This window comes from Gossypium raimondii, chromosome 9, assembly GCF_025698545.1.
Source record: "Gossypium raimondii isolate GPD5lz chromosome 9, ASM2569854v1, whole genome shotgun sequence".
In the NCBI taxonomy this organism is placed as follows: Eukaryota; Viridiplantae; Streptophyta; class Magnoliopsida; order Malvales; family Malvaceae; genus Gossypium; species Gossypium raimondii.
In genome coordinates this window covers 6432983-6444428 of record NC_068573.1, presented here as the reverse complement: position 1 = coordinate 6444428, position 11446 = coordinate 6432983, and the positions used below count along the sequence as shown (strand labels likewise).

The 11446-nt window shown below is 32.1% G+C and overlaps 1 protein-coding gene across 1 annotated transcript; it reads right to left on the bottom strand.

Moving 5' to 3' along the window:
- Positions 1-1139: 1139 nt before the first annotated feature.
- On the bottom strand, positions 1140-1715 carry LOC128032538 (uncharacterized). Its single transcript, XM_052621142.1, has one exon. The coding sequence runs from the start codon at positions 1713-1715 to the stop codon at positions 1140-1142; it is 576 nt and encodes a 191-aa protein (XP_052477102.1).
- Between the last annotated feature and the right edge of the window lie 9731 nt (positions 1716-11446).

Below are 11446 nucleotides of genomic sequence, written 5' to 3'. Positions count from 1 at the left end.
ATCTAAGTTTCCAAGCAATAATTCTTAGGATTAATACGTTGGTTGAGTCTTAACTCGAGTGATATAAGTATTTTATCAATATAGTAGGATGTATGTTTGAGTGTACTATATCGTATTATCCTCCTATTTATGAGTTGGGGAGGGACTATAGATACTTCTATGCATTGTCTCAAAAAGAGTAGATATGATCACAACATATTCTTAAGATTATTATCTTATTCATTACGAGTTTATTTTCAAAATTTCAAAATGTAATCTAGAACTATGCTAATTTTTATTTTATTTATTTTTTCAAAAGAACACATTTAATAGTGAAAACTCAATTATGAATATATAAGATATAAAAATATTTATGTTATTTAAAGTTTTGATTGAATTAGTGTTACTCTCGATTAGATCTTAATTCATTTGTAAAATTACTAAAAGCTTAATAATTTTATTTAAAATTATTTTTGTTTTTTATAAACTTTAGAAAAAATACACGTCTATATGAAACTTGAACTCAAGATCTTAAGACTATTTTCCCTCAAATTTATCATTTCAACTGAAGCCAAATTTAGCTTTCATATCAATTTTTTTATATATAAATTTGTGTTTCACCCACGTTTATGTCTTATAATGTAAGAGTTAGTTGCACCAAATATCTTTAAACTATGACACTCATTTTAAATTAGTCCTCAAATTTTAAAACATTTTAATTGTATTCTCCAACTATCGATGTTATATCAATAAGGTCATTCCGACAATAAAATTATTAATTTAACCATTAAATGAGATGTCAAATCTTATATGACATAAATTTTGACTAAAATTTTAGACTGAGCTTTATTATTTCATATTTAATAAAGAACAGAACAAAAGCTAAAATTCAAAAAATTGAAAGAGAGCAGAAACAACGAAATTTGGCATAAAACTAAAAGGCCCAAAATAATTCAACAGAAATCAAATAAACAGAAAAATTTAGAATCGTAAAAGCACCGAAGAATTGTCCAATCAAAATTCTTTGTATTGCTCGTCCTATACAAAAGACATCAATTCCTCTTTGACGGTTTCAATTATCAGGAAATCCTGTTCTTCAAAAAAACTTTTTAGCTTCTATGTGATACTTTCCTTTCACCTTTCCCCTCCCCCGGCCAATTTCAATATGGTTCTCGCATCCAGTTAGCAATCTTTTGCTTCTCGGCATACCCAGAGACATTCTTTAACAGGTAAAACTCCTCCGTCTTCTTCAGAGATTCTGTTGCTAGTATATGGGCTAAACCATTTTCTGATCTCGGAGTATGTTTGAACACAATATTGTTGAATTTGTCTATTATCTTATGAATATCGTGAATGTACACTCCTACTTGTGATCTATCTTGACTTTTTGATTGACACTTTTTGATGATGGCTAATGAGTCCTTTTCAATAATGATCTCCAGCCACTGCATTTCAATACCTATTTGAACTACTTTACAGCATGCAAGTGCTTCGGCAGCGAAAGCGGAGGGTACCCCTTTTTGGGTCTTTGAGTAGGAAAGAAGAGCGATCCCTTCAGCATTTTTGGACACAATACTCGATGGCGATTTGTAGTGACACCCATTATACGCACCGTCAAAATTGATCTTGACAATAGAACCAGGTGGGCCACTCCATTTTATCAGCTCCTGCGGTTTTGGGGGATATCTCTTTTCAATCACGTTTAACTCAATTATGTAATTATTGACAAATATCATTATTTCCTGACCAGTACTAATTTTCCTTTTATGGATTATAGCATTTGTCTCCCCAAATGGCCCAGAGCGCACAATAGAATATTCAACAATGGCGGGATACGAAGTATCTTTTCAGCATCTGTCTTCGAAAAGGTATTAACAATCAGCTCTTGTTTCATTTTAAATTATATCACATAAGCTCCAAAAAGGTATTGACACTCATTTTAAATTAGACCTTAAATTTTAAAACATTTTAATTGTATTCTCCAACTATTGATGTTATATCAATAAGGTCATTCCATAATAAAATCATTAATTTAACAATTAAATAAGATGTCAAATCTTATGTGACATAACTTAAAATAGAATATTTTAAAAAATGAATATTGCAAAATTTGATGTTCTAAAATTTTCATTTTAAATTATATCACATAAACTTCTACATGACATTTAATAGTTAAATTAAGGGTTAAATATAAAATTAGTATATGAACTTGTTCACTTCTCCTAGATTGGTATCAATGATTTTTTTTGTCCCAGATTGATACCCGAACTTTTTTCATCTACTGGTTTGGTATCTGAACCTAACACCATTAACATTTTACTGACGTGGCAGCGCTAGCCACGTGTCGCAATCCCAGCACCCCTTTTGACCCATGTTTCTTTTTTTTACCAAAACTTTTGGGAAAAAATTAAATACATCACTTAATAAAATAAGAAAATTTTAAAACAATTAAACATCTTCCATCGGCTACTGAATCGATTGGGAAAAAAATCCTTTCCATTAAGAAACTGTTGAGTTTTTTGTTGAAGATCAAAAGCCAAGAAAAACAAAACATTTTAGCAATCACATTTTAAAAAAACTCTTCCATTGATTACTATATTTCGTTTGAAACCTTTCACTAGTTCCGATTCCATTCTTAAGTGAAACCCTTTCGATTACCACCCATCTGAGAAATTCTTCACCATCTCACTGAAAAAAAAAACCTTGTTTCATCATCGATTAGTCATCCCTTTCGATTACTCAACTATTTGTTGTATTCGAATCAAGATTGCCATATTTTCATCATCGATAACAGGTATTTCACTCTATTTTTGTGGGTTTTTTATTTTATTATCGAATTAAGATTGTCATATTTTCATAATATAAAGCTTTTTTCATCTTCGCTGAGCTTTTGGTTGTCTATTTTTTAAAAATAAAATCTCTTTGTTTTGACTCATTCCCACAAACTGACAATTTTTTTAAGAACATTCGATTTTCTAGTATAGGGTTTAGGGAAACAATTGTTTCTTCTTTTTTTTTTGGAACATTCGATTTTCTGGTTTAGGATTTGGGGAAACAAAATTTTCTAGTTTGATATTGACAAATCTTTGTTTTTGTTCGTATTATATCTGACTTCAAATTTGTTTTTCTTTTTGTTGGCATTCGTGACTAGAGTGATTTTTTAGGGTTAAATAGATTGAGATTGAAGGTGAAAGGTATGTATGTTTCTTTATAAAAGTATGTTATGTATATTACTGTTATGTTTATTACTATTATGTATGTTGTTATTATGTTTGTTATATATGTATGTTTTGTATGTTATGAAATATGCTTGTTATGTATGTCTATTGTTATTATGTTTGTTATGTATGTATGTTATGTATGTCATGTTTATTACTATTATGTATGTAATCATTATATGGTATATTACTTTTATGTATGTGATTGTTATGTGGTATATTGTTGTTATGAATATGTCTGTTATGTATGTTATGTAGTATTTTATTGTTTATGTATGTTATGTTTAATGAATGTTATGTTTAGCACTGTTTAAAATATGTATGTATATCATGTATGTATATTACAGTTTATACTATGCATGTGTAGTATGCTATTGTCACATCCCAAAAACTGGGTTAGCAGAAATTGGGTTAATGAACCGAGAGAGTGGTCGCCCAAATTTTATTTGTTTATTTTAGATGATATTTTAATGTTAATAAATATCAAGTGTAGTGGTTGTGTAGTGGTGGAGCTGTCCATGATGACTTGTATTCAAATCCCTTTCCTTACATTATTTTCTACGTGGTGTAATTTTGCCTCAAACTTTAGCAAAGGTCACACCATATTTTTAAAATAAATGTGATAGGAATTAAAATAAGGAAGTGAAGTGGTCAATTAATGGTTAAGTGCTTTTAAGTTATCTTAGAGGCCTTAAGTTCAAGTCTTTTTGTTCTCATCTTTTTATTTAATTTTTTTACACAATTTTCATGTGCATAATGTGCTTGCTATCCACCCCATTATTACCATGTTTAATTTGGTTCATTTCCCTCTTTTTTTGAGTTAAACTTGCCTTAAGTTGGGAAACATGATCCCCTTTTATGCTCCTATGTTCCCTCTCTTTCCTTTCACTTCATTCTTGCCTATTTGCTATAATTCAATGAACCTGGTCATAGTTGATCAAGCTTACCCCACTTCCTTGCCATCCATACCACTCATTTGCTCCCATTTTCTCATTTTTTTTATTTCTTCCTTTTTCATTTTCTCGCCTTTTTGACAAACAACCACCACCTTTAACCACCATCTAAAATTCCTCCATTGCGAGTTATAGTTTCACCACCTCCACACCACTGTCCAAGGTTCTCTTCTCCTTCTCTTTTCTTTCAATCACTGCATTTCATCGCCACCGCCATCATCGTGAACCGCCACAAACCACCACGGGAAAACCTTCCTCCACCACTCCTTTTCTTTTCTCTTTTCTCTCAATATTGTGATCGAACTCTCCCACTCTTTTTATATTTTTTTCTCTCACCTCATTAGACCAATGCCAAACCACCGTCCTTGATGCTATTTTTTTACCGGGATTTAGTTTTTCCCCTCTTTCTTTCCCTTTCGATCTCTCCCATCTTCTAAGGATTCAATTATCCTATTTTAATTATTTTGTGCTCAAGACTCATCGATCATATATTTTTGTAGATCGTTAAACCTCTCCGCTTATTCGTTAAGACTTATCAACGATCTCATAGTATTGTTGAGTACTGTAAGTGCATGAGGGGTGTTGGGAACATTCTTTCCTCTCTATTGTTTTTCCTCATAGCCGAATGGCGTTAAGACACATTTGTTTTTCATTTGTTAACATTTTATTCCTATATTCTTTGAAGGACCAAACAATGTCAATCCAAGAGATCCTCAGTGTGATAACGAAGGCATCAAATCTAAGTCTCGATTTAAAGGTAAGTAATTGGTGAGAATTATTTCAATGATTAATCTTTAAGTAATAAGACATCTAATAGATCTATAACTAAAATATGTGTTTGATACGATAGATTCATCTATCAGGTTTAAACCTAAGCGAAACCTTTTCTAATTGGATTGTGGCAATTGGATTTTCAATATAATGTGTTGGATCTAAACCTTGATTTGAGTGTAATATTTAACTTTTATTTTAATAAAATGCTAGTAAATAATTATTTGATAGTAAACTAGGTACTTAAAGCGGAGTTGAAAAACTCATCATAGGGAAATTCCAAGTAAGTGTTTCTAAAATTATTAATTCATGAAAACTATGGTTTGTGACATACTGATGTATGTGATGATGATATGTGTGCATATCTCATCTCTATGTTATGTGGTACATGGCTTCATTGATATGTGATGATCTAAATATGTTTTATATATATATATGTGTGTGTGTATGTGTGATGAGATCCATGATTTAATATGAAAATATATTAAAGTATGCTAAAGTGAATAAAAAGAGAATATTATGTGATATATGAAAAAGTGAGCATGTTTACATGCAAATGTGTAAAATTGAGAAATATGCGACTATGAGCATGACTACATGAGAAATGCGAAAAGTGATTATATGTTTTAAATTTGAAAATGCCATATCACATGCATGGTGTGGGCCTTGTGAAAGGTGGAAGTTATGTGGTAATTTATCTACGATTATGTGGCTATTATCGACAATTTTATGGTGGTTTGTCCACAGCATGTTATGTGGCCATTTATCAGCATATATGTGGTGGCTTGTCCACAAATGGTATGTTGCTGGATAGACGTGTTCTGGGGAACTCGATACTGGCGTGTAGCGGAGATGGGTAGGAAATTTTATAAAATGTACATCGTTAATAAATATGCATCGCATGTTCATGCAAAAAAATCAGTGTTATAATTTATGAATATTATGATGATTGATATGTTGAGATTGATATTTTGTTATGTATGTGATTATGTTTGTGTTCATCTCACATTGTGCTCTTTAAAGCTCACCCACTTTACTTATGTGTTTTAGATAATCCTCGTGGTTAGGACTCAGATGCGGTCATCGGTGATGCTCTCGAAAATGGTTTTTAAATAAATATAGACTTTCATTTATGATTTGGATTTTTATGGACTTTATTGCTATTTGGGACTTTTTATGTTAAATTGTGGTACTGTGGCTTGAGACTTTATTTTGGGATGTTTCATTCTGATTTGCATAAATTGATTGCATGATATTAAATTTTAAAACTGCATAAAATAGTATTTGATAAGATTTCGCTTGAAACTCGCTTTTAAAATAGAATCCATCAATAACATATTTTCCATTGCATTTCTAAAAAAATGAGTTTTAATAATAGTAGAATTAGTTTTCAAAATTATTAATGTTTACAAATGAGTTTTCTAAAGACATTTGAATTATGAAGTTAATATGTTTTATTTCAAATAATGATGAATAACCAAGTTTTCTAAATTTTGAATAAAAGAACAAATGCTTTAGAAGTATGATTGAAAATCAAATAGTTTTGAATAAATTATTTGAATGCTTACAATTGAGATATTATTTATTTCGATTCACGAAATTTGCACGATTTTTAAGAAATTAAAATAAATGATTTATTTCATTTGTTTTGAATTGATAAGCTAATAGTTTTAAAATAATTTTTCAAAATTTTCGAAAGTTTATTTCAGCCATGTTCGTGGACAAATGGTTTGGAAATGAGATTTGAAAATTAAGTTGAACATTCAATTTTACTAGTTTTGAATGAACTGCGTAAATGGTTTAAAAAGTATGTTTGAAGTTACGAAAGTTTTTCTGGGTAATTCCAGTGGCCAATATAGCTTTCCTAAGTCAGCCACAACGACTGGGTCGGGATTGGAATGTTACAGCTATAATGTCTTGTGAGAAATGTGTGATGCATATACATTTGGGTGGAACTTTTGTTACAAACCTTTGTGCATCCTATGTTGAAGGGGAAGTGCTGCAATGGGATTTCAACCCAGTTTTTTTTATCATTACACTTTGTATGATATGGTAGTGGAAGCTGGGTATAGAGCTATGAGGAACTTTGTATACTGTAAGGGTGGGGTAGATTTTAGTAAGGGACTAGTGTTTGCTATGATAATTTACCATTCATAACAATGATTAACCATATTAGAAAAAAAGGGTCCATACATGAATATGTTGAACACGAGGTAGACACACCTGATGTTGTTGATGATACCATGTTGTTGCCTACCACTAGGGAAAAGGATGTAAATATTGGTAATGTGGAACCAAATTGTAATGAAGAATTAAATTATAATGAGAGAGTTAATGGTGCGGTTGGGGAAACATTTATCGAGTTAGGTGGGGAATCTAATGTGGGACCAAACTTTAATAGGAGTAGTGATGCATGTACTGAGAGTGGGGAAAGTTCTGAAACTAGTGGGGCCAGTGATACAGACAGCTCATTGGGCAGTGAAGAGGCTTTAGGGGTAGAATTTGAGGATAAAGAGGTAAGAAATATCAAGGCTTGGTATAGAAAATATAAAGGGAGAAAAACAGAGAGGTGAGGGTCTAAAGAAAAGTGAAAGTAGTGAAAGGGAAGATAAAAATGGTGAGGTTTTAGATCCATCAAGAAGGGGACTAATTACGTTGATCCATCAGATTTGGGGTCTTATGGGAGTGATTCAGATGGTGAGGTAGTCTGTAAGAGAAGTCGACATGTATGTTTAGATCTTAATAACCCAATCCCACATTTGGAGCTTGGTATTGTGTTTAGGAGACTAGAGGAATTTAAGACTACATTAGCAAAGTATGAAGTCAAAAAAAAAAAGGTTCGATATTGTTTACATTAGAAATGAAAAAGGGAGGACTAGGGCTAGATGTAGGGAAGGTGGGTGTCCGTTTAGAATATATGTTGCTTTAGATAATAGTGATGTGTTTTACAATATAAAAACCTTCGTAGAAACCCACGAGTGTTCTATAACTTTTAATAACAAAAAGGCATCTTATAAGTTTGTTGGGGAGCATTTCTTAAGCAAAATTAGAGTGATTCCAAAGCTGAAGTTAACTGAGATGCAGAAAATAGCCAATAGGGCTAGGAAATGGGCACTAAAGGAAATAAATGGAAGGGTAAGCTATGAGTTTAATAGACTATGGGACTATGAAAATGTAGTTAGAAAGGTAGATCCAGATGGCAATATAGAGGTAATGGTAGAAAGATCAACCCTTATTGAGGTTCCCAAATTTAGGAGATTTTATATAGGGTTTCGTGCTTTGAGAAAAGGGTTTATAAAGTGGTGTAGACCTTTTATTTGTCTGGATGGATGCTTTCTGAAGGGAAGATTCAAGGGGGAACTTTTTTTATGCTATGGGGAGAGATGGTAATGACCAAATATACCCTATTTCATGAGTAGTTGTGGAGAATAAAAGCAGAGAAATATGGAGATGGTTTCTTAGTAATTTTATTTCAGATTTACAAATTGGTGATGGTTCTAGATTCACTTTTATGACAGATAAACAGAAGGTATGTTAGAGACATTACTTAAATAATTCTTATTATTTTATGCTTACTTTATTAAACCAACCATCTAATACCTTTTTTTTGTTTGCATTTAAAGATTGATGGAGAAGATTTCTGAGTTGTTGCTAAGGGTTGAGCACAGAGTCTGTGCAAGTCATTTATATGTCAACTAGAGGAGAGAATCCTGGAGGAAACCTACAACAAGCATTTATGCAAACATAGTGCCAAGGTAAGTCTACTTAGGATTGGTCCTAAGCAATGGTCAAATGCCTTTTTATTTCTGGTAGGTCAATATGTGATGCAAATGACAACAATTTTGCCGAGTCATTTAATGCAGCAATTTTAGGAGCTAGGTCAATGTCTATAATTTCCATGTTAGAAAGAATTAGGCAGTATGCTATGAGAAGGATTGTAAACAATTTGGTCAAATGTAAAAATTGAAATGATCAATTTTATCTTAAGATATGTGAGAAGTTACACAAGAGTATCCAAATGAGTTCATACTGTTATGTTAAATGGAATGGAGAAAAAGGGTTTGAAGTGGCAAACTTTGGTGATATAGTAGTTGTTGACTTATTTCAGCGGTCGTGTAGTTGTAAGATATGGGATTTCACTGGCATCCCATGTCCACGCGCTATTGCAGCCATTCTGTGGAAAAAAGTTGATATTTCTAATTTTGTATATAAAGGGTTTAAAAAATATGTGTTTGAAAATTTGTATGGCTTTGTATTGTTTGTTATCCCAAGTGAGAAATTTTGGTTAAAAACTGATATGGGACCAATTGACCCCCCATTCCAAGGAAAATTCCTGGGAGACCAAAAAAGAACATAGCCAGAGAAGAGAAAAAGAAGAGTTTGAGTAAACTAACTAAGAGAGGGAGGAAGATAAAGTGCCACAAATGTTCCATGATTAAACACAACTCTAGAAGCTGTCAAATTTTATCTACTGCAAGTGTAACACTATCTTAAGAATTGTATTTTAATGCAACACTTGTTTAATTTGAGAACTACTAACATGTTTAAATTTGCAGAGTACACCTCCATCAGCTGAAGTAGCTCTAGCGGCTCATTTTCCACCAATTCGTACTCCACTAGCCCTAACAGCTCCTGCTCCACCAGCTCATTCTCAAGCTTTTGCATCCGAAACATTTGCTTCATCACCACTAGCTCCTTCAACACAACCAACTCCTTTCACCATGCCAACCTCTTCAACATAACAAATACTTACAAGACTTCATAGTAGGGGAAAACAAGCTATGCAAGGGATTGAGTTATACACAAATTAGAGGACAGAGATGCAAATTTTGAATGGAAGTAGCCAATTGTTAAATTGTTTATTGTATTTTGGTGACATATTTTTTAATTAGGTGTTTTATGCATTGTAGCCTAGTATGAGAGGGGAAACCATGGTGACTGCCCCAACCAAGTGCACCATTAAAAGGAAGGAAAGAAGCAACAAAGACACTGCTAGTGGAACTCAAGAAAGTAGGAACACAAAAAAGGCTAAGTCCAAATACCCACCTAATCACAATCGTAAGCCATGGAGATAATTGATGTCAATGCATGTTTAATTTGATGGTTTTAATTTGTTAACATATGACAAATGGTTTTATTTTGTTGGATCATTTTGATGGATGATTTAATTTTGTTGAATCATTCTGATGGTTGTATTTTGATGGAAAATTTATATTTGTCTTTTATATATGATGGCGGTAATGGATAATTCAATTTTACTGATATCGATTTTCGTATATGCATATACTTTTGCAACAACATTATACAACACCATTATTCAATTCATTTATTCTTAACAACTAATGCAAATACATGGATACCATTTCACCATTCACGAGCAAGATAACCAAAAAACATCATCCATGATACAATTAACAACTTATAAGCAACCATTAATTTGTTGTTCCTTGACATTTTTTACTTGTACAATTTTATCTTCTCTTCCAAACGAGTTACCCTTGATCGTATTCTTCGCATTTCGTCAATATTGAGCTCATCGTTCTCAAGTCTTAATCTTCTGTTCTCTGTCAATAAATTCTTATTTTCTAGCATTATTTCATTGATTGTGCATCATTCTCCTTTTGCAGTTGAGTCCATCCCCTCATTGTTACCTTCAACCTACCAAAAAAAATTACATCCCCCATCCTTTATTTATCACATTTAACAAAACAAAAAAACAAAATATCGAAAAACTAAGATTACATCTTAAACCCAAATTGCAACAAAATGGCAGATCAAAAACATAAGCCCTAATTTACCTCTTTGAAGTTCGAACACTCAAAGAATTTTCTCCCTTTGTTCTTTGGAGTATTCACGTTGCAAACAGGAGCCCTTAACTCGTAATGGCAATACACAACACTTCTCTACTCACTTAATTTTCTGTTCATAGAAGAAGACACGGTGAAGACGTGAACGAAATGGAAAATGTAGGAGATAGGAATTGAAGAAAACAAAAGCAACCACGAGAATGAAAGAGGGGAAATTTTAATAGAAAATGAAAGAGGGAAAAATGAAAGATGTTGAAAAACGAAAGAGAAATAGATGACAAATGTTGAAGATGATGGTGTAAAAATAGATGCAGAGAAATCGGAAGAGAAAGATGTTGGAAAATGATGAAGATGATGGTGAAAAAATAACTTCAAAGGCAAAAAAAGAAATTTTAAAAAAATTCCAAGTGTTCGGGTAAAAAAAAGAAACATGGTCAAAAGGGGTGCTGAGATTGCGACATGTGATGACACGCGAGTGGTCAGTGCTGCCACGTCAGCAAAATGTTAACGATGTTAGGCTCAAATACCAAATTAGTGGATAGAAAAAAATATTTAGGTACCAATCTGAGATAAAAAAAATTATAAGTACTAATTTGAGAGATATAGATAAATTCATGTACTAATTTTATATTTAACACTTAAATAACAATTTCGACACGAAAAAACTTGATTAATAAATATAATATCAATAATTTAACAATCTAATTAAAATAAAAGT